General features: G+C 31.6%; 1 protein-coding gene across 1 annotated transcript; it reads right to left on the reverse strand.

Annotated features, from left to right (window-relative positions):
• Positions 1-159: 159 nt before the first annotated feature.
• Positions 160-22,164, reverse strand: LOC139099956 (uncharacterized). The gene is made up of 5 exons (XM_070652507.1): positions 21,656-22,164; positions 2,654-2,829; positions 2,177-2,464; positions 1,769-2,086; positions 160-1,564 (listed from the first exon to the last, which is right to left on the reverse strand). The coding sequence occupies exons 2-5, from the start codon at positions 2,657-2,659 to the stop codon at positions 1,043-1,045; spliced, it is 1,134 nt and encodes a 377-aa protein (XP_070508608.1). The 5' UTR covers positions 2,660-2,829; positions 21,656-22,164; the 3' UTR covers positions 160-1,042.
• Between the last annotated feature and the right edge of the window lie 3,355 nt (positions 22,165-25,519).

Consider the following 25,519-nt stretch of genomic DNA (forward strand, 5'->3'; position numbering starts at 1 on the left):
CTCGGATTTTGAATGCAATAATCGACTTGAGTCGACTAGACTTTATACAAAATTCGAGTAAATTTCGAGCTCTGATATGGACGCCAAAAATTGACTGCTCCCATTTGATCTTAATAAAAGAGGATAATGGAGCCTTTTAAATTACTAGGTGAAGCCTTCTTCATTTGTGTCGCTCGGGAGTTTAAGCAACACTGTTTAATTCTTTTACATTTTCCTTCATCGGATTAAGAATAATCTTAAAATGTATCAAATGTTTTAGGCAAGAAAAATTCTTCTTTTTGATTCACAAGCTTTACAAATTACATAATTTTAATACCTTTACTTTATTATAAAAATGAGATAGACAAAAAAGGAAATTAGAAGATTATAATCTGATATGTTGTGGAAGAAAAAGGACAAAAAAGTTAAAAATAATGTTACTTTATAATTCTTAATTTATTATTTTTGTTAGGTATATAATTGAATATGTTATGTGGTATTCTTTAAGGGGGGCAAAAAGATAGAAAGTTAGAACGTGTAACTTTAAGAAACGACTCATTTAATTTACATTACAACCAACTTTTTTTAATACACACAATTGTTTTCGTTTGTTGCAGTTACAGTATAATTTCTCATATCTATAATATAATTAATATATGATGTATATCATTAATATCTCATTTATAATTTCATTGTGGTTGTGGTTCTCGATACAAGAAAATTTCAATGAATGCGAATTTAATTAATTTTACATTCAATTATCATTTTTTTTATAATCGCCGAAATGGTTTAATCACAGCTTATTTGATTAGGGCTTATATGTCATATTGTGTATCCTTCTGAACCCTTCAGCGAGCGTCTGATTACGTTTTAACAAAGCTCGCTGATATAATTGAAAGTCAAAGTGCGTCGATGTAGCATTGTATAGAAATGTGGATTGATTTATATTATTATGATTATTATAATTTGATTGCACATTCACAATGGTACTACTCAATTCGGTTTCATTGTCATTATCCACATCATCGAGCACAGTGTCAGTTGGGTTCAGAAGGAGCAAACCTCATGTAGTTGAAAATTTATATACAATGAAAAACACTAAAAAGCTAACCAATACTAAAACGCAAGCGGTTATAAATTTCGCTAATAAATTTAATCCAGACTCATTCGGATCTAATGGTCGTTGTCGTGTGTGTTCAATGGAACGTCTTCGTTTACTTGTTATGCTTCTCGCTAGTGCGGGAAAAGCAAGTGATTGTGTAAATGTTAATTTGTGAATTGATTCAGAAAGTGAATATGGACCGACACTACCACGAGCAGCTGCTCTTAATAATGCATATTCTAAATCCAGTGCATCCAGCAATGAATAACGTCCTGTTGAGCGTCTTCGTTGTGATTCAATTTGATCATCATCTTGTGCACCACCGTTATGGGATGATGTTGATTGTCGATGCAGCCACGGATCAGATAAACGTTTAAAATTACTTGGACCAATTGCTGCAATGGACGTTTGAGATGATGTTGTACTTGAGCTTGCTGTACACAGATTTCCATTACCAAATTCATTCATATCCTCAATGGATGTCTAAAACAAAAGATCAAATAGAACTAAATTAAATTTCGCATTGAATGAAATGAAGGAAATTTCATTAATAATTTAATACGGTGCTACGTAATAGTAGTGAAAATACGTGTGGATACGATATAAGAATCGCAATCGCAAATATACACGTAAATAAAATTATATTGTGTTTTATAAAATGCACAGAAAACATGGAAAGAAAATTACATTATCAGGCGAGGTAGGCTGGCGTTGTATAATGCGTGCATGATCTGGATGTAAAAGCTTTCTCTGTTTTTGCAGTAGCTGCTTATCAGATGGTGTAGGGCTGGTATTGGAAGTTTGTTGTTGCTTCAAACTACTAGAACTAGTTACAATAATTGGCTGATTTGATTGTGCATTTATAGGCGACGGTGATGCCTGAACGGACTCAATTCCGGAATCTTGACCATGCTCAACAGTCAATGACGCTCGTCGACATATGTTTACGGCCAATGACGTTGATGGTGATTCTATAAATGTTGTATCATCGTTATGCTGCTTTATCTACAAAAAAAGGCAATATGAGATAAAGATGTATATGGTGACTAATTGACCTTTCCCAAGGTACCCAAGAGATTATCATGTGATACTTACAGTGTCATCGGACAAAACAGAGAAAACAAATGATGATCCGTCCGCTTCACCTCTCGGACTATCTTGACTAGGCCATATTTGCAGTAAAGGCAATGAACAGGCTACTTTTTGACTTTTACTATTATTGCCACCACATGGTGCCAATTGAATTGAATTCTTTGATTCTCGTCTTAATGAATTTGAGTTTTCTCCACCAGAATCGCTTGTTGCGCTCGATGCTGATTGTTTTGGTGAGCGCCATATTTTCTTCAGACGCGAAGATGATGAATCGCGTCGTTTTTCGGGCTTCTAAACGTAATGTAACAATCAGAGCATAAATGCATGCGGAAAGAAATAGAAAAGAGAATCTCATCATAGAATTAAGAGATGAAACCAGCTAAGATGATGAATAATATTATGAGTAGATGGAAGTAAGTTCATGTAAAATTTATATAAAAACACTCCGCATCATATAAAGTATATGAAAAAATCACACACCTGCATTTGGTTGAATGTGACAAGAAGCAAGCATCCCAAATAATATTAGGTGGTTATACAAAGTATCTCAGATGTTTTAGATTCAGCATTAACTATATATGTCTCTTTTTTATTTTTAGTGTTATTATTGTACGTTTCTATGCTGCTCAATTTTCACTTGACTTTTGTTCGCTTATCTGTAAATAAAAGACGAGAAGACAAGAAGCATAAAGTAAAAGGTGATGTTATAAAAGTTTACGAGTGCAGCATATTGTCACAAATTAATTTAGTTTAGTTTAGGACATATACAACTTTTTACCACATTATAATTTAAATGCTACAGTTTATGATACAATTTCCGTCTTGAACAAATTGTTGTCAGTCTCACCATAAATCATTTTTTTTTCTTTCCTTTCATACCTTTTACTCTTCCCATATTTCCATATTTAAGTAGGAATTTATGTTATTTTTTCGTATTCTTTAAATTGGTTAAGGTGTGTAATGTATGCATGTTGTTTATGTCACAGGGATAGTAGGAGAGTCTTTTTATGATTCTTTTTTTTTTTGTTGCAGAAACCTCAGAAACCAGTAAATAATTACATTTAACATTTGACTTGGCAAAAAATTACTTTGGCAGTAAATTATGTGGGGTTGTTTGTAGCATTTTTGTTAACCATACTGTAAACCTTTCATATGTTTTGTCATGATATATTGTTGGATGTTTCATGCTATGGGAGATCTACAAGTTCAGCTTTCATTGAGGCTTAGACACTCATTTGAGTCGCACAACCACTTTTGAGTCTTGGCTTTCATACAATTAAAGATTCTACAAGAATTTTTCTTAATATACAATTCAAAATTCTACGTCCGAACTTTCGAGTGACACATCATGTAAATGCATTAATCATGATGTCTTGACGACGTGATTTGACTGTCATGTGTCGTATGGTTAGTGAATATATTATAACGTTCATTTTTGATTTGAATAAAATTTATTGTACATAGTTTAACACCCCTTTTCATACAAAAGTTCAGTCTGTTTTTGAACTCCAAAGAATAAACATTATTTTAAACAAATTAAATTCGTAAGAAGTTCTTAATTACATTTACACTCATCCAAAATTACAAAAATATAGCTTCATATTAATGAAATTTAAAAATATATCTTAATATTGATGATTTCAGTTGAATGACTTCGAACAACATAATTTTGATTTCAATTGTTTTCAATAACATAAACAATTCTTAAGAATTGCTGTTTTTCTTCAGATTTCTTTCAAAGATGTACTTTAATCCATCTTTAAGCTGCTGCTGAGCTTACCAGGATTTCTCGGAAGACCGCATATTTGTTTTCATCTCGATTTCAAAAATTTTTGTCAACAATTCTTGTTATAAAGCATATTTGAAATGTTCAGAGAAGCATATCCATAATGTAAGCATCAAACAAAATTTGCGGCTCAAAATTGCAGCTTTGAAAAATCGCGTAAAAGATCAAAAGAGAATGTAAATAGAATGAAAAATGAAAACATTCTTTAGCTACACACATGTGTGTATCATGTTTCGTAAATACAAAACTGGAAGTTTTATCAGAAGCTCAGTTAAAATTATCAGTGATTTTTCTGCTTTATGAACTTTTAAACTTTTACAAAATTCACACATCCATTAGTTAAATATCTAGCAGTATACATGAAAATCCAAATTGCATATAAAATTTAAAATTATATTTTCATTAATCCCAATAGAGCAAAGCAGCTAGGATTTTCCAGACATTAATTTGATTTTTATTATCTTAATTTTTATGGAGCACATAAAAGTTTTTAAAAAGCTCCACAAAATGGACTTTTTTTAGATTTCAAAAGACTCTGATTGCGGCATGAGCTGGAAAAATAAATGTGTAAATTTTCCGAGGGTGTTGGGAGTTAAAAAACACAAAGTACTCTTAATCACTTATGAAAATCTCCAGTACTTATACTTTCCAAACTGTTCCCACGAAAATAAATGGAGCATAAATTGCACCCACAATTGTAGAAAAAAAAATTCCATTTACGGAAATGCTTAAAGAAAAGTGCTTAAGGTTTATTATCTTTAAATAGTCTAAGATCCTGAAAAAGTCTTGCATTTTAAAGAGCATTTCATGCTCTGATGAATGTTTCCTCCTAGACGTCTTTTAAGGATCATTCATTAATGATGTCTATTCTTTTTACTTCCTTTTATTCAAATTATCTTTTTGAAGTTTCACATAGAGCAATGGTGGGCAACTTATAATTTGTTGCTGCACAATTTTTACTATCTTCGACCGAAACCGAACACGACATACAGTTCATGACATTTCCAACAATATTTGTGCCGCGGCATACAGGTTGCTCACTACTGACTAAGAATCACATCATCCACTCCTTTAGGACTTTTACATCTACAAACTCGTTCATTCCTAATATCTAGTGCGCGTAATACAAGTGAAGCTAATAACTGAACAGCCCCTTAATGCTTGTTGAATTTAAATCTTGGCAATGCTGCTCCACAAACAATGAAATATGCTTTATCGTTTTGTTTGATTATTTCACCTATCATAATGCACGAAAAATTTCGTAGCTAACTTAGTTTGTTTGTTTGTTCTTGTTCACATATTACTCGTTGTATTGAAAGCAATTCAGTAGCCTGCAGGTTTATTTCATCACGTCTCATCTCGTGTTTCTTATAAAGTTGGTTGGAAAAAAACTTTTTATTTTTTGTTTTTCTTCCTTGTTTAAATTTTTCTTTCTTTACTTCAATCGATAAATATCTTCTTCCTTCTGTATCAGAAAAGCAATCGCATAAATTTTCCTTTCTAACACTCATGAAATTTTAATGTATATCTGGTGTATGTATATGGTTGTATAATATTTTTCAATATTTTTGTGTCTTACATATCAATTTATTAAGGGTATCCCCCACTTTCCATTTATAGAACCATTCAATGTATCAGGATGATTAGGCAAATGGTTAAAAAAAACTAGGAATGTGTTGTGAATGAACAAATCATAATGAAAAATCCAAATTATGTTCAATGATGTAATTTTTTATATTCACTTTTCATACATTTATTATTCATGAATGCACTTAAGTACTATACTCAGACTAAATAATATAATATATCTCCATATTCAGCCACAATCCATCATCAATTTTATTTGATCATGAATAATATGCCATGTATAGAATGAGAGTGTAGAGGTGGCGAGGAAGGCCAAAAACAGCAACAACCATAATACAATAACATACACAATGTCAGCAGTAATAATAATAAGTATAACACAAAAAGTGAGCGAACAATATTAAGTATGAAAGAATAGCTTTGAGTATGGCAAACAGAAAAGAAAGGCAGAACCAATAATAGAACAATGAAAGCTCAGATGGGCTTTATGGTCGTTCGCATGGCTTTTCTATGAATCTACTTCATTTTTCTTCTGATTTATTGTTAATTGTTCCTGACATTCTTTTCTTATTACCATCTGCAATTAATAAATATTCTTCAGCTTCTATGCTATTTATCCTCTGTATACCATTCATTATTGAAGCATCCTTAGGAACGAGTAGTAAGGAATAAATTTTTATGTATTTCTATAGAATGTATAGAATGGGTCACATTCAAAAGCTCTCGAGAATTCGTAAACAAGTTCACGAGATACTCAAGATTAAGATATTGTTGGAAACATGAATTAAAAATGAATTTGAGAATGTCGAAGGATAAGAGATGAAAGAAGATTCATTTATTCGTAATCATGAAGTATTCGACGATTTATGAATATTTGGAAATTTTCATCATTGAATGGACTCTATTGAGGGTTTTAAAGTTTAAGTACAGGATCATTAAGCTTACAGAAATTAGGGAAAAGTCTATAACATGGCATAGTATCAATAGAATTTATAACATCAACTTTAAGAGAAGCCAGTAGTAGTTGGCTTGAGGGATTTACTGTTCAAAACTTCCTCTGACCATTATTCCATCTTTTAGCATATATGTAAATGATTATAGATTAGTCGAAAAAGCAATTTTTTTCGATGTCTGCTCAAATTCATGGATGCTGAAGAAATACACAGCGGGTTAAAAATGCATTTATCAATTGGATACAGATCGTCTAGTCAGTAAACGGAAGAAAACATATATTTTTATTTAGAAAGCATGTGAAATGTTAATGTCTTTAGATTTGTTGCAAATGACTGCGCATAAATATATTCACAGTAGTTAAATCCCTTGGCGTAGCCAGAAGGAAGACCTTTGGGGGGTTGGGCTCTCTTTTGAGAATTGGAATAAACTACCATCTTCCAATTAAAATTTTCGGACTAAACTCCAGGTTAGATCTAAGATTACTTTTGAATGTTGATTCATATTTTACGTTACGTACTTAGGGAATGATTCCAAATGGAACAGGTTGCGATTAGCCGATCGAATTCCGAATAGACAAAAATACTTTAGAACTAGATATGAACGGTACATTAACCAGTTATAACGTATTATTCCTTACTCGGAAATGTGTAATAATAAACTTGACAACTGTGAACCAATTGTGTATCTTACCATGAAATGTCAACTTTATAACTAGACATTCAGTCGTCTAATCACAACCCCATAACTGAAATTTCAATTTTCGTAATTCTTGTTGATTTTAAATCATTAATCAAGAACTGAAGTTCACAGATGAAGTAATTTTAAAATTTGAATTACAACTTTTCGTAAGAAGCAATTTAAATGCTAAATCATAGCAATTTACTTTTTAGACAATCAGATACTTACTTAAAAGCTATATAAGACACAATGAAATTACAAATATACATAAAATGTGTTCCATTATATGCTTGAAATTAAAATGAGAACAAGAACATTTTGTATTCTTTAAATTAATGATCTGCTTTCCATTTTGCTTTTTAAAAACACAATTTTCATTTTTTTTTTCTCCCCGTTTAATGACTGATGAATTATTCATATCAATGGATTAATGTCTCTAGTTTCAAGGACAATGATGTTTTATTTAAATTCACTCCTGTTAAGTTTATTACATTATTTTGAGTTTTCTTTTAACTTTGTTTTCTGAGCAGGTTTCTGAATTATTTACAAATTACGTCCATTCCCGTGCGACACAAACAAAGAAGGCTCAGAAAAGGAGTTCTTAGAATCTAAGGCTTGCCTAAGGCTCCGCTAGAGCTCTATTTAAAACACCAAATGGAAGTCGCTTCTGTTTGGCAGCAATATAAATGTCTTACGGAACCCGACAGGAAAGGCATCTCTGTGTAGCGGAGCCTTCTTTATTAGCGGTGCTCGGGATTGGAAAATTGAACTTTCAATTGGGGTGGAGAGGTGCACCCCATATATTCATGTCACAGGCATTTTTACAACGTTTCATACTACAATTAAGAATCTTACACATTCCTGACGTACAGAACCCTTTGGAATGTTCATACCTTATTTATATCCTTACCCCCATTAAAAGGGTTTAATGTTAATCAATTTTTTTGATTAATTTACTAGCTAATTCCGAAAATGTGGTGATGAGGTAATTTTAAAATTAACTTTCTATGAGACAGTAATCATACCCAATCTATCAAGTCCCACATAATATGTATTATTACGTACTCCTTCCTTACCTAGACGATATATCATTTCAACATGCTTCTTATTCTTAACCGATTTTCTTGTTGCTTAAATCGTTCGTTAGAACTTATGAAGAGGAATATTGATATTCCTGTATGCCTACATGTAAATAAATACTTTTCATACCACAGCACATGTCAGTGGAATTTTCTACTAAAGATTTATATGCATACATTCACGTACAAAAGTAGAAAGGATTCGGATGCGTGTTTATAAAATCTCATAATAATATTTGTTATCGTTCCTTCTACCCATCTCTTTGTGTATAAAATGCTTAGAAATATGATTTCCTTTCATAAACCAACCATACCTCCGGCATTAAGCATTGATTCAATAACACAAAAATATACTTTTGATTAAATTTTATACATTTTTAAAGGGCATAAAATACCATCGGGAAGTTTGTACTTTTTTTTGGAATAAAAAATGAAATTGTAAAATATGTGAATCATCTGTTGCACGTACGTACATCCTCATATATTTCAAACTTTTTTTTAGTTCAGATAGCATAGGGAAAAAAATTTGATTCCATGCTAATCATATTTGTAGTCTGATACAACATTGCCTTTTGTTGTGTATTCATATGTTGTCAGGTTTCACAGATGTACAGCGATATGAGAATAAAAACAGAACGTATATACACTTCGCTTTTTGATGGGTAGATTTGAACGAGCAAGTCAAATGAGAAGTTTTGGCGTTATTAAATTTGCATAAATTTTCACGCGGTCGGAGATTTTTGAGTGGAAACGTTTGTGGCTTCTGTACAGCAAAATTTATCACTTTAATTCTAAATTATCTTACCACATTATGAGAATAAGCAGAAAATAAATGACACTTTGTGTACATAAGGGGTCGAGAATTTATGGGCATTAAGTAGCATTAGGTCAATTTTGAGGTGAGATTTGATAAACAAGGATAATAAAAATTTTTCAATTTATACAAAAAAAGGTTAGATTACCTAAATAAGCATAATTTAATCGTATCTAGTTAAAGCTTCCTTATCTTCCTAGTACAAATATGACCCCTGAGTCTTTAAAATTCCATAATATTAACAACAACAACATAAATTTGTGGAATTTAAAGCAAGTCAGCACTTTTTCTCAAGAATTACATTCTAGAATTTCGAATGTCCTTTGACGTCAAAAAATGAGAAGCATAAAAAATTTAATGATCAAATTGTTGTGGATTTTATGTGCATTCTTTCATCAAGTAACAAAAAATACATCTTTTTATATTATTTCCATGTTCTGCTTTTAGAAAACAAGATGAAAAATTAAATTGTTGGTCATAGTTAGGCTGACTACTTGCTCGTTTTTTGACAAGATTGTTCCGATTTACTTCACGAAAAAATCCGTTAAAATTTAAATTTTCTAAAGATCATATCCCGATTTTCATTATAATTGCAGTTCTCCTAAAGATGCCTAATGCCGAGATCGAAACTGAGACTTCCGATGTGGTCTCGGTTTCGGTCTCAGTGTCTCGGTCTCGGTCTCAATCTGTCGAGACGAGACTTCGGAAAAACCTTAAGTTCTGTCCAAAAACTCTCTAGCCACCCTAGTCATAGTAGAGTACATGACAGCAAGAGATGCTGGAAACAAACTTCAGATTTCAAAAATTCATGGTGATGGGCTTCAAGTTACTTGCTGTTATTTTTTTGCGTTTTGTTACTTTAGGGGCTTAATTAAAGGAAGGCAACGAGTATCAAGGGAAATTTATTACGAATATAAACTTTAAATAAAATAAAGGAATTGGAATGGACATACAAAACTTGTAAATGACTTTCTGGAATTTCATTTTTTTACTGGCCAATAGGGAATAACTGACATTATTTTCTCGTTTTTTGTTTTACAGACTAATGTAATTGCCTGGAGGTATTGAATTCATAATTTTTTTTGTTGCGGTCTGTCCCTGTCCCTTAAATACGACTGTATATTTTATGCTGAAGAAATTCTCATATTATGTATATCAATGCTTTGCTTGTAGCACAATGAGAAAGTAATATTGAGATGAGGCAATTTTCATTCTTCTTGAAATTTTCATCATCTGATTCGTTATCTTAAAGCCTTCGCAGAAATAATGCCATTCTATACAGCCATTGGCATCATACATAAAATATAAACAACAGTAGATATCGATGCTGTCTTAGTTTCATTCGAGACACGACAAAAGCTGCTTATAAATACGATACATGAGCCTTTTAAATTTAGAAGAAAGTTTTGACAAGGCATGCTAATTTAGGGACTTAATTTCAAACAAAACTACTCTAACAGGGACAGAAGATGCTTTCATGTTGCTGAAATATCACTACGGTACCTAAAGTCAGCCTCTTTGCCTATTAGGGCTAGTGATGCCCAACAAACAAGTTCATGTAAACTTGATGTAAAAAGTCACATTCCCTTGAAATTCTCAACATTCAAAAGGATACATTAAGCAATATTGAATGGCAAAAATGTGAAAAATTACAAAAACAATAATGGAAGCAGCAAATGGTATTGAAAAGAGAGGAAGAAAGACTAAAAGAATGAAAATATGAAACATTTTGTAATAAAAACTTCATATTGTCGTGTTTTTAGCATACATCACACATTCCATTGGTTTTAAAAGGCACAAAAAACGTCATTTTCTCGTTCATTCATATAAGTTTTTCCACTTTTGGTAAGCCTCATAAAAGAGTATAATGTGAGAATTGAGAAGCTTGTGAGGATTCGTATTGTGTTTAATATTAAAGCTTACTCTTTTCTATACATGAATTAAGCATAAATAGACATGATTGAATTAGAAGATTTTCATGAATTAATTATCACTGGAATAAGTCAATGTTATTAAGATTAAGATCATGTTTTCCGACACAAAAGTTTCCTGTCAATAAACTTGTAGAGAAGTTTCATTAAAACTTTTTGGTACTTACAGTTATTGATATGTAGCTTTTAAAGTTTCTTACAAAAACATTTATTTTTGGTATGTGATTTTATGGTTGTAACTATTGATTGCATTCAGGGTTGTTACATTGGTATCAATTCACATCTGTTCATTCATGAAATTTAACTCTCAATCTTTTAGACCAATTGGACGTCATTAGACATTTAAGGAGCACTCAAGTGACACAAATAAAGAAGGTTAAACCACGGAAATTCGCATGTTCGTGAGTGCTGCTCTCAGCTTATTCTGCTCTTGAGAGTCAGCCTTCTCTAAGAATTCTTCGACGTACAGTGTAAAGCAGAGTCTGCAAGCTCTATACATTTCAAAGACACGACGTGATGTAATCTGCAATGTACCTAACCACAGTTCATTTGCGCAAGGTGCTGTAATTTAACCATCCAGATGGTAGTATATCCTTATGTAAACTAAGCAATGAAGATATACTAAGAGCCAAACACTATAATGTCATCTATCATCTGAACCGAGCTTCGTGACTAAAACTTTGACCTAGTATTAAACAGTCACTGTTATTTACAGATAATGACAATTTTTAACACTATAAACGGAATCCTTACTTCAAACAATTGTTTACCACTGAGCTAATCTTATAGAAATTGTATAAGGAGATTCTTCTTGTATCCAAAATATGTAGTTACTTCGTCTATTACATAAAACAAAATATTCCTTCCATGACATCAGTAAGATTAATTTTGATTTACAAATTCATCAGCTTAACCTAAATGGATGTAACTTTCCCAAGTGATATCCCAGTGCTAACAAGATTTATTTTTAACAAAGGATTATCATGAAACTAATTATTATGAATTAAAAGATTAATAGCAGACTGCGAGTCGCTTCATACATATCCATCAAAGCTCCTGTGGCTAAAGAGTCAAATAACTCTGAGAGTCAATTTGTTTAGACAACCCAAAAAGTATCAACACTGGTCAGCATAGTGCCATAAAATAATATTTTCTCGAGTTGTGCATTATAAAATGAATTTTAAAATTTTAATAGTTCGTTAACTTTTTACACAAGTGCTGCAAGCATATGAAACTAATAGAAAACTAACATATTTCATCATAAATGGTGGATAAAAATCATAAATAAAAGAGAGAAAATGGAAATGAAAAACTGAAAGTTTATGTTTACTAGCTACAATAATGAAAATTAAAATAAAACTGTTGTATGTATGTGACCAAAATATGAGAAAGTGCACAAACAGCACAGAATGGGTAAGTGAGAAGGAGAGAAAAGAACTATATTAATATCAATCCTTATGCGGCAAATGTTTGCATAGAATTTCTAATTTGCTGTGCCTTATATATTTTTGTTTTTTCATGATAGTCATCCAGTCTGTCTGTTAGATCCTTTAAAAAATATGATTCTTATTTAAAAGAGTCACTCAGCACTTAAATGAGAATTTTTTGTCATTCACTCCTCTCTATCATTCGTCCAACTACCCTCTGGGAAATTTATTGTTCTGCATACATAGTCTTTTGCATCATAATCCTCGTCCGCGTACTAAAAAAAAGCTCATCTCTTTCATGTTTCATCATCAGCATAACATTTCTTTTTTTTAGTATAAAGAATCATAAAAATTAACTGTTATCGTACGCGATAATATGTGCATGAATATGATTCCCACTTCCCACCTTATAGCCATTCCATGAATATTAAGAATAAACTCACATTAATTTTTTAAATTCGTTGTTTTAGTAATCAATTTATGGATCAAATTCAATAATATTCCTTCTTGCACCATTTAAAGCCATAACTTTTCAACGTTTTTCTTTTCGTCTTCATCCCTTCGCTTGGTAACTTTGATCCATAAAAAAACACTTTAATTGCCACACATTAAATATTTTATGAGATTAAATTTACATAAAAATGAATGTGATTATTCATTGAGGCATTTAACTGTATTGTATTTTAAAGCACTTGAAAACTTTATTCTTTTATGGTTTCTTCCTCACTTTTACTGTCTTTCAAAATAAACTTTTCTTTCAATTTTGAAATGCCAAATTCTTTGAATTTTCTTTTTTTTTTTACGAAATGAAAATCCTTCATGGATCTCAAAGTGAACACGACAAGCAACAAACTGAAAACATTCCATGAATAATCCCATTACGAGAAGCCTTTTCGATTGGAAAGTCCTTGCTTCTTTATTTTACTCTCTGGAAATATTCCAGTTTTGAGTCTTTTTTTTTTTGTTTTGTTCCTCAAACTGCACATGGAAACGTAAAAGTAAAAACGAGATTGTTGTAGCACATTTTGAGGGTGGGAAGGTGAGGTTTTGTGGAAAGAACGTATATATGTATACGATGAAATTTATTTAGACTGTCTGCTTTTATTAATTGAATTTCTCCTTTCATAGTTAAGTACAAAAAGAGCAAAAGCAAAGGAAGAGAGATTGCTATCGTTTGTGGGACAAATTATATTCACATCATGAAAATTTTCACTCATTCCAGCTAGATAAAGCTTGATATTCCAACAAGTAAAAACGTGACAAATTCACAATACTTTCGGAAGTATTCATAATAAAATTGGTGTGAGGGATGATGGCATGGTAAATATCCACCTGTAGAGCTTTCGACCCGTTTACACCTACACTCGTTCCATTTTATTTCCAAAAAAAAGAGGGTGGATTGCTCATTTCTTATTTTTCTCATTTTATTTTCGTTTCAGCGAAGCAGCACGTAAATATACAATTGTACGCACATACTTACTTAAGACAGAAATAAAAAGGAGAATAAAGACAAGAGAAAGAAGAAAATTGGGACACGGTAAAAGAATTTTAAGTAACTTATAATCTTCCCTTTATTTTTACTTATTGTTCATCTGAGTTTAATTACGGTAAGAGCAGCCATAAAAATATTCTCATCTATTGTTTCATTTCTTATTTTAATTTTCATTCTAAAAATGTACATGAATATGATACATTTACATATTCCACAACATTTTATTATGTGAACTATTCATTTAATACCAACTTGACACTATACAGCACATTCACTTTATCATTTGTTTATTACAGTTATTATGCTTACCTCAAAACCTAGAGGGTTTGTGCTTTCATTTGTGAGAAACTTTAGGAATGTTCACTTATTACGTAACGTCGTGCTGACAGTTTTGTCTTAATAAACATTTTGCTTTCCTTAACTCTGAAGACTGCGTGATCCAGGGAATATCAATGCAACATATCTAGCCACAATTTGTGTGTCGCGAATACGCAAATCGAGTTAGAATGACTAGAATAGCGAAAAATCACCTGAATTCGGCTAAACATCCCTGGGATCGAGACTGGAGCCATTGAGTCGACTACTCAACTTCCTAACCAACTAGACCATTGCTGTTATTTCGCTGTTTGGCAGCCCATCCGCTTCGTAACAAAATCTTGATTCCCTCTCCTTCCTAAGAGCGTTACGTAATGAGTGAATGGCTAAGGTTTCCCGAACTTTTGTTGATAATTTTTTGAGACCGAGGCTGAGACCGAAACCGAGACTACCGGGAAAGTCTCGATCTCGTTCTTGGAATCGAAAACCCTTAAATGGCCCCTTTTAAAATTCATTTGTTTAGGATTTTTCAGCCATTCTACGAAAAAATTCGATCAATCGAAACGGAAATAATTTTAATTAAGTCAGTAACGAAAAAATATCTCATTTATTTTTCATGCCTGCTTTTTTGAGAAAACAAGTCATATCGAATAACTTGTTAAATTAAAAAAGTTGTGCGAATCGAATTCAAATTGCGAATTTTTTTGCGTTTCATGTACCAAATCTCATCAGATAAGTAATTTCCTTTAAAAAAACCTTTTTTCTTCCTACGTATCTTTTTTTCGAGTCCCTATTAAAATAACGAATTTTAATAATTCGAAACTTCATTTTTACGAACACTTCATTTTTTCAACCGTATCATTTTTTCGAAAAATTCTTCATGCAAATCTCTTATAATTTTCAAATTTTAAAAAACCGTTGAATTTACTATGCATTTATACATACACGTTTCCAATGTTTTCTACAATAAAACTGTTTATTTACATTAAAAACAATTAAATTAGCTTAGTTCATCATTATAAGAAGAAAACTTAGCTGTAAAACATATTTTTAAGATAAATAAAATGCTTGAAGAACTTAACGGTTTTTTAAAATTCTTACCTTTTTTCCTCTTTCCATTTTTTTATAATCTAGCCATAGAAATAAGCAAATATTTACGAAAAAAAAGAATCAAAAGCAGATTTGATGTTTGCAGATAGCAGTAGTCATAAGCAACATGCAATGCTCGAAAAAGCGTAGCGCATGAACAGTTTCATTCCCTTACATTTTCCCAATCATTGTGTATGGTCATGCTGCCTGTGTGTTTCATGTTAGAATTGCCTCGAAGAATGAAATTTTTCTACCTTTATTTTCACTTGTTTTTATGGCAAGTGTTGCTGTGGGAAGAGGAGAAATAGCTTTTCTCATAAACTGTTGGCATTTTATGCTGTTGTATTATGAAATTATACATTCATACGTTGATAAAATCGAAATAAAGGAAATAGACTTTTTAATCCAGATGCGAATGAAAAGACTATTGCTTTGAATTGAAAATAAATCACTCGAATGAATCTCTAAATGCATTTATCCTTGTGAATATAGCGCATGAACAGGTACTCAGTTGAAGCATTCTTTCATTCATTCTTTGCTTATATTTTCATCATCTTGCTTTTGTTAGCTCAATGGTTATAGCTTTGCATGCATCAAAGCCATCTAAAAAAACTCTGCAGTAGAATTCTGACAATAAACAGTGCTAATGGAATGCAGTGCTAGTATTTTTCTCCTAAGTGTGAATTTACATTATCACATTTTCTTTTGTGGTAATTTTACATCTTATTCTAACTCAACGTTATCTCCTACAAATTTTGAAAATAAATTTGGCATTTTATTTTTGCACTCAAATGGAACAGTATGTAGCAGTATCAAATTTTCTATAGATACTTCTTGGAAATTATCTAAATATGAGATCTAGATTTAATGAGAGTTGGATTAATTTCTGCTAGAGTAAACGAGTCACGTGTCTCAATTGTTTGGAATTGTAAGCTTGCTTGATATGACCGAGATGAATAGTCCGCATGTATAGCAACAAACTCGACATTTCATAGTAAGTTCCATTAATTTCTAGGTTTTTAGTAGAGATAAAATCGTCCAAACGCCACCTGTTCCACTCGGTTTGCTTGATAAAGTATTACTTGATAGATCTATCAATTTATCTTATGGAACTAGTCACATTGTTGTGCATGATAAATCAAGAAAGTTAAAATCTAAATACACCTGTTAGAAGTACACCTGTAGTAATTGTTTGAAACATTGTACAAAAATAGTTTATGGATACATAGTTGTAGTGTTAGAGCAGAGTGAGAATCTAAAGTATCTAGGGGCCATTCACTTATTACGTTACGCAAAAACGAATTTCTAGACCCCCATAAAATGTCCATGGAAAATTATTTTTTTTTGGTTAAGGCTGTTACAAAATCGTAGACCCCTCCTCCCCCCTAAAAAGCGAACGTAATAAGTGAACGACCCCTAGTCATCATGATACTTCATTAAAATTCCCTTAAGAATTTTAATGTTATACTTATGGAGCATATTGGTTAAATGGGATATAGAGACGCATTTGCCATTGCGAGAGTAAGGTATCTGTGGTCAACTGGTTAGATAACAGACCAGATATATTTAACCTTTGAGTCTTTGAGAAGACGTGTGTTCGATTCTTATCACATGACCAATCTCTCAACCGTTACATAAATTGCTGGAACTTAAAGTCAATATGACTTCAAATCAGAGCTAGAGCGCAATCCTTAAATGGAGTCGAGTTGATACAAAATCCGATTCGACTTCAAACTCTTGTTCAAACCAAACAAATGACTACTTCGTAATTTTCTGAGAATTATGTAGTTTTTAGTATAAAGCCTTGCTTTTAAGAGAAGAAATTTCATCAAAATAAATTAAAACTCCTTGAGCTTCTCTACATTGTACTTAAAAGATGATGTTTGTTGATACACAGAACACAGTTGTATTTTCCACAATTTAGTAGTTTTATTTTTTCATTTCCATTTCTTCTTCTTTAGATTCTTCAGAAGAAGGAGAAGATTAAAAAAGATTTTTAAATAATTTATAAGAAAATTTCACCATACATAGACGGACGGTTGAGTTTTATGCAAACATTGAAAGTTCATTCTACGAGGAAGTGCTATGTGAATGAGATGAGATGGGACTTTGATGAAAGGAGCAACAGCAAAAAAAAAGTTCATTTCGTTTTTTTTTTTGCTTATGAAACATTAAATACAAATTTGGGATAGAAGCACGAGAGTGTAAATGGAAAGGAGAGACTTAGCGCGCTAAAAAATGACCTTTGCATGCAAGCACGACGATATAAATTGAAGCGATAAAAAAAAATTACTGTTCAAGAATACAAAGGGAATTAAATTGTGCAATTTACCAATGGCACATCATGCAAACATTAATATCCAATTTGTAGAGCTCTATATCGTTTAATATTAAATTTGCTTGGTCGATTAAATGTTCAAGCGAGAGAGGATATTTGGTTATATCGGTTGTTTATACATGTAGCCATGCATTTGGTTTTTATTTACCGTTAACATTCGTATTTCTTTTTTTGCTGTACTGCCTTTAATTGCAGTAATTTTTCTTATGTGTCATTAAGCTTACTATACAAGCTTTTGTGGCGATAGTATTTCATAAAAGTGTAATTAACTTAATGCCACTCGTTATGGAAAAAGGAAGGCAAAAAAATATGTATAAGCTCATACATCTATGGATAAACATGTATAGTAGTAATTAACCCATAATTTTCACACTCATTTATCCTTCCAAAAATATCCTTCCATCCACACACACAAAAATTTAACCTTTTTCTTTAAAGTCATTCAAATGCTAATAAAAAATATTTTGTATATGGTTACTGAGTGGGAGCATGAATATCAATGAAATGATAAAAATACAATGCTCAAAAAATAATAATATTATTATAGTGTGTGGGCAGCTGCATATCATCAAGACGTACTTGTAAGAAATATAGAGTGAAAGTTAACGGGAACTTGTGGGTAGAAACGGTAATTAAATTTTCTTTTAGCTTCCACCTTTACGTAACCACTTTCATTGGAGCACGCAAAATCAACATAAGTTATGAAGCTTTGACATGAGAGAGAAGGAAAAAAAGTAATGAAATTTTTTACGCTTTCTGGATGGATGAACTATAAATTCAAGTAAGAATGAAAAATCAGAGAAAAAAATTAATTTTTACCACCCTTAACATTTTCATACGTACTCATTACTTTCATTTCACTGCTGATCATTTTGATGAGATAAGTACATGTAATGTGGAGTGCTTTATGTGAACCTTTCGCATACATTCAGTTCTTAGAAAAAGTTTATCAGATTGTGGTATCAAATCTAGAGTGGAAAAGTCTGCAATTAGAGATTGTATTGCTATAGGGCTGGATCTCTTACGGAAGATGACGATCAGAAACTCCAAAAGTTATTTGAAAAAGGACAGTGATGAGAGCATATCAGCTTAACGTCCGGATAAATAATTTTTACATAGTTGGTGACTAATACAGTAACAAAGTCACATACAAAGCACATTTTGCTGTAACCCTAGCTCTACACAAATACGTAGGAACATGGTTAAAAGATCCAATCTAAACCAAATTCGGCTTTAATTCAGAGCAGTGTTGCAATGGAAGATGTCTGCCGAAGACAAAGACAGCAGATTCTTCCACAGAATTTGTCTTTCAAAAGATTTTATCTGCGGAAGAAAGTTGTCTTCTTGCAGACAAATAAAATTGTCTTTCGGAAGATTGTGTCTTCCGGTAGATTTAATCTTCCGCAGACAACTGTCTTCCAGTAGACAAAAAAAAGTGTCTACAGGAAGATAGAATCTGCATGTAGATTTAATCTTCCGCAGAAAAATCTACCAAAAATTTCATTTTTTTGCAAAATCTCTAATTTAACAATATATTACCTATTAATTATGTACTATTTATGTTCGAAAACATCAATATTAATGTTTCAAAGCTTTTAAAATATTGTAGATCATTTAAAACATATGTAAATAGAGAAAAACAACTTTTGATTTTCAAAATGCCGTTATTTTTTGTTTACATTTGTTTTCGCGCAATTTTGCATGAAAATTCCATATAAGTTGATATTAAAAGCTTTGAAACATTAATATTGATGTTTTCGAACATAAATAGTACATAATTAATAGGTAATATATTGTTAAATTAGAGATTTTGCAAAAAAATGAAATTTTTGGTTGATTTTTCTGCGGAAGATTAAATCTACATGCAGATTCTATCTTCCTGTAGACACTTTTTTTTGTCTACTGGAAGACAGTTGTCTGCGGAAGATTAAATCTACCGGAAGACACAATCTTCCGAAAGATAATTTTATTTGTCTGCAAGAAGACAACTTTCTTCCGCAGATAAAATCTTTATAAAGAAATTGTCTTCTGCAGAAAAACTGGCAGATTGCAACACTGATTCAGAGTCACGCCGGGATCGTATTTTTGATCGATTAACTAACAACACAATAGAATTTAAAGTTGCCAGCTTCAGACCAAAAAAGCCTGACAAATTCAGCTCAAAGGATACGAGCGCAAATCCTTTTTTATTAACCTTAAAGAGTTTATTATATGCGAGTGTAATTTTACAAAGCACGGCATAATATAATTTGTGCATTGCTTTTATGGGTGTCATTGAAAAGCCTTGAATTAAAAAACTTTGCTTGGGGTTACTATAAAGTCAGCAACTATGCAATTACATTATTAAAAAGGCGCCATAAATAAAAAGTATGAATTTCTTGGTATGGAGCATACGATTATCATGGATAAGAAGTAGAATTTTTGTGAAAAACAAAGAAATCTTATGTAAATACCTAATAAGCCTATGATAATCTTGAACGCCTTTCTGCAATTCATATTTTCCTTCCTACATCATTTTTGGCTTTCTATTTGAGTGTTTTTTGTTGATTTATACATTGTCATTTCCTCCGTTTATTTTTAAATTCAATTTTAATCATATTTCTGTTCTTCTTCCTATTAACCATCAAGTTGCTTAATACAACATACAAAAATTGAGAATTATGTGAACATTCAATTGTTTCTATGTTTATTGAAGCATTAAAAGCTTATTAGCTTTTACTTTCCAAGAGTTTAGAAAATCTTCTTCTTAAAGGAAGCAAGGAAACCTTTTAAAAGCTTCATTTTGTTCAAACTTTCAATATTAGGAAGTCGATATGCTCTCCGATGAATAGAAATTTCAAAGGTCGGAAACGATTTGCTTTTAAAGAGATGACTCTAACATATTTTTTTTAAGTTTCCTATTGGAAATACTAATGAATTCCAAGAAGATCCGATTTACACAGCATGAAATTTCTAAAATTGGGATTTTCAGTATGCTTTCTTTAACAATTCAATTTTTAAAAACTCATTCTTTCCTACAGACAGTATTGTTATTCAAGTGGTAGATTCAGTCATATGGAAGTGTAGAAATTGCCTTTTCCCAGATCAAAATAAGGTTTAACTTCAGTTTATTGAGGAAAAGCTAAATCAAACAATATCCAAATTGATATGTGCTTAAGAGCCAGTGTTAGTATGAATGAGATTGGTTTTTATTACATAAGTCAGCATGGGACGTATTAAATTTGGTAACGATGACTCATTAGCTTTTTGTTAAATTCCTTTTAAATGGTATCCCCGACCGACACACTGAAGTGCAACATTTCAAGGTGAAATTACAAATTATGTTGATTTTGCCAAGCTTCTTCCACTAGTTCCAAACAGAGTTCGAATTCGACTGGGATTTTTTATGGAAAAGTCGAGTCAACTCGACTCTATGAAGTCAAAACCCAAGTCGACTTCGAGTCAATTTGAATCGACTTTTTCATACCAAATCCGAGTCGATTAGAGCTCTTGTTCTGCCGCCTCGTAACCATAGGAGTAGCATTTCAATTTGTGCAATTCGGGACTTATTAAAGCAAGTGCACAAGAAAACCAATTCTCATTTATTAATGACACAATTCATTTTTGAAGCATGTTTAAAAGCATTTAAGCAAAATTTCTCATGTGCATCCATTAAAGTTCTTTAACTTTCACAATTAAACACTTTAAAGGGTAAAGAACCAGTAAAAATTGAGATAATAAGCAATCAAATCAAACGTGCTTCGACTCATGAACTTAACAATACATAATTCCTAATGATTTATGTCTTATATCGCATTGTTCATGCAACTTTGTCTCTTTATTCTCTTTCATGCCATTGTGTGTATGTTGAGATATATATTTCTGTTTATAGTTTTTGCCACAAACAAAGATCGGAGAATAAATCTGCTTGAGTAAAAGATATAGGAATGATTTTTATTTTGTATTGAGGCACAACAACAAAAGTTTCAGTCAGATAATTCATTTTTCCTTACCAAGGAACCAAGTTTTAATGGACGAAAAATAAAGCATTGATTCGAGAGAACTGAAGCTTTATTTATTGTTATTATCATTGTACATGATGATGTTCCACTTTATAACTTTCTCATCTTTCTATTCACACAAGCACTATCCATTATCATCCTTCTTTTTTGATAATACCCAACTATATTATTATCTAATATCTCTCAATTTTATTTTATGTTCTCAGTTTTTCATTATATCTATAGATTCAGTTACACTTTATCAGATATAAAAGCAATTTTCTATTATTTTATGTTTTCACTAAAAACATTTTCAAGATGTAATTTGGCGACAGATTTCAGTGTCTAGATACATTTTTTCAAAAAAAAAATGTTCCATTTCGTTCTTAAAAGTTTTAAAGATTTATAATAAAAAAATCCATTTTTATATCCTTTGGAACTCAGACCGAGCTTAACCATCAAAATTGCAGAAATCTGTCATTATCATTATCATCATGAAACTAAAAATAACATTGGTATATAGTCACACAAATAATATAAAATTTATCACTAAGTTTGCACATTTAACAGACCAAAGGCTAAAGCGAGACTAAAATTTTGTGCTGTGTAAGGAAAAAATTTAAACGGAATGAAGAGAACAACGGTGGGAACTGGAAAGAGCTTATCGTTGGAAAGCATACACAATTTTCCATTGTGTGATATTAGTCTGTTAAGTCTTTTGCTTACACTTTTGTCAACAGTTGCCAATTAGTAGCTGAATGTAACCTTCACCTATATATAATCTATCCATACACATCTAAAATAGTAAATAGACATTTTGCATGTTAATATTTGCTTTCAGCCTTTTATTAACCTAGTCCTGTGTGTTCGCATCATGATAGATATAACGACTGATAAATGAGAAAATTGATTTGATGAGCATAAGCAAGTTGTGGTTAAATTTAGATATAAGTATATATACACATTATAAATGGCTCTTAATATTGTTTATAGCGTGATTTTCTAAAACAACATCATAGATTATTCATTCAATTCAATTCGTACCGTACCCAATTTTTTTTTTCTTTTCTTTCACTTTCCTTTCATTCTCTATTTTGTATACATACAAGCGTCTACTAACCATTGTAGATTGCTGGGCTTCTCCTTCCGCAGGATATGAATATGGTAAAATTCCTACGATTCCGTTCACCCACAATTTCTCTACGCTATACTATTTCATACCCACATACACCATTATGTTGAAACATGTCCTACATCAAACTTTTTTGGTTGGCTGTCATGAGATTCAATTGAGGCAATTTCTTATTGTTTCTTGAAAGATGAATAAATGAGATGTAGGTGTAAAATATATAAACACCAAAAGAGCAAGCCTGAAGGCTATGAAAAATTAATTTTGAAACAATGTCTAGAAGTCAGCAATAAGTCAAGATATCTTTTGAAATTGAAACGCATTCTAAAATAGATTTTTCTGTAGATATCCTCTGCATAATTGGTTTTGCACCTACATGACGTCTACAAGTGTCCTTAGCATCTGAAGGATCAATTTATAGACTCATGAGTCATATTCATGGAAAGTCATTCTTATTTGAACTGATGAACTTTCAACTTTAATCATAAATTTCTATTAAAGCGTGAAAGCTTACACCACAGACACGAAAGAGTTATTATTAATCTACCGGAAAGGTTACGTTCAATTTCGATGAGCGCAGCTATGTTCAGCTGAAATTATATTTTTGGATCTACATGTCAGAACTGCTGACGCATTTAGTCGCATTTTAGATAAGTTACTAACTATACATAGTCTAATCGTAACAACTCTGTTTCTTACTTGTGGATGTGGATGTATGTTAAATCCAAACATTAATTCGAATTAGCTCGTTCGTAATGCAAATTCAGATCCTTAACTACAAAATTATAATATTTAATTTCTTATACACACTCAACTGACTAACAACAATAAGAAATATCCTGTTGCTGACAGCATGTACATATTATTTCATTCTATTTAGTGTTCTAAGATGATCTCACAAAAGGGGTTCAGTTTAAGTCATAGATAATTCTCTTATCCAACGCTTATTAATACCCTGTTTGTCACATTCCGATACCAAAACCTTTAACAATAACCCCTGCTTTAACCTACATACATTCATCTGATACTATTATGCATGAGCATGTTTAATTCCCCCTTCAATTGAACACAAAAAGGCATATGTAAAAGTATTCATCTCCTTGTTGTGAAACAAATAAATAATCGGCTTAATTCTTAAAAGAGTCATTGAATATGTAGCTATAAAAGGAGGAGTCACTTGTATGGAGAGTGAAAGTTTAGCTGGGTAACGTGATATCCAGCACATTAAAGAGGGGACGTTCGGAAATTAGGCAACGCAGGAGATCCACCATCCCTGACTGTAACAAATTATACCCGGAACACAATTGTACCCCTCCCCCTATCTAGTTCCATTGCATGTTACATAACTTTTAAACGTTCCAGGTAAGGGTTGTTGTACAAAAACTTTTACAAGTTCATGAAAATTAGTAACAGAAGTAAAATGTAGTCGTGAAAAAGCTCAACAGTTTTTATTTCCTTTTCACATTAAACTGTGCGCTTCATTTACCGACGAAAATTTTTTATTTCGGAACGAAAACTTTTACATTATTCTTTTTTCCCTCTTTTTCAGCCATTCCAACTGTATATGAGCGTAGCTTAATTTACGATCTTGCTGAATGTCAATTTTTTTTCTGTTATGCCACTGCACTATTGTGTAGACAAAGCATATATTTCTTCTCTTACTGAAATGTCCAGCTAGTGATAGGACTGCTTTTGACATTTCAATATCAATAGGAATGAGACAAAGCTGTAGTTTTATATCATTTTTTATTTCTTTTTCCTTCTTCCATTTAGCATTCTTTTTTATCAATCGATTTTCAATTATAATGCTGAAAAACTTATGATAATTGAATACTTATTTTCCCCAAAAGAATTAATGACTGTCCGATGATTAGAGTATAATATATAGCTTTATTGTGCTTTCATTCTTTTTCATTGACCATATGATATCAACCACATATGTGTTTGCCCATTCTATGAAATGTCTATTAAAGCGAATTGATTGATTTTTATTATTATTATACACAATTAATTTATCTACCTGATCTAAATTTTTTATGTAGCTATGCAAACAACTACATACATAAATAATTAATTGGTTCCTTCGACATTTCATTAGGGATATTGAACCTTTTTTTTTATGCGCGTACTAAAAGACTATTAATAGGCACATCAAGTGATGAATTACACACATGAGAATTCTAAAATATAGTATGAAGAAGGCATTAATGCAGGAAGTAAATAAGAGTTTAACAAAGTTCCGTACTCGTATATTAACTTTCTCATTCATGCATTCATTCACATGAGAGTACTTTTCATCCTTATCCTCTGGAAATAGAAAAAGAAGAAGATAAAATGTATGCTGTATGATTTTTCTTTTAAAAAAGCTGAGCCAAGAAGAAGCAAAAAAAGAAGCTTTTCATATTTCTGCATGCATTACTGATAAACTTAATATTGTACATGCACATAATAAAGAGAGTAAAAATATGAAGATATACATACACACATGTTCATCCATGAAGAAACATTTGAAATGGAAAATAATTCTTCGCTTCCAATTCTTTTTTTCATGTAAAGCATGCATATGATGGAACGGGATGAAAAAAAAAAAGTCGTTTAGATTGAAAGAAAGGTAAGAAAATTTGACATTTACATACTTAAGTACCATGTTATTCGATCGATTTGAAATGAATATAACTTGTATATCGATTTATTGAAAGCGGATCTGGGATTATCCCCCGATTATGCCCGGGATATCTATAAATACG

This window comes from Chironomus tepperi, unplaced genomic scaffold (assembly GCF_022539635.2).
Source record: "Chironomus tepperi strain 1889 unplaced genomic scaffold, CSIRO-AGI_Ctep_v1 contig_48, whole genome shotgun sequence".
NCBI classification, from domain to species: Eukaryota; Metazoa; Arthropoda; class Insecta; order Diptera; family Chironomidae; genus Chironomus; species Chironomus tepperi.

Excerpts from the sequence above, each read along its gene's own strand:
- LOC139099956 (XM_070652507.1), bottom strand. Across the intron at positions 2,087-2,176 it reads CTGTTTTGTCCGATGACACT|ATAAAGCAGCATAACGATGA; the intron begins GTAAGTATCACA and ends CTTTTTTTGTAG. Across the intron at positions 1,565-1,768 it reads AGCCTACCTCGCCTGATAAT|ACATCCATTGAGGATATGAA; the intron begins GTAATTTTCTTT and ends CTTTTGTTTTAG.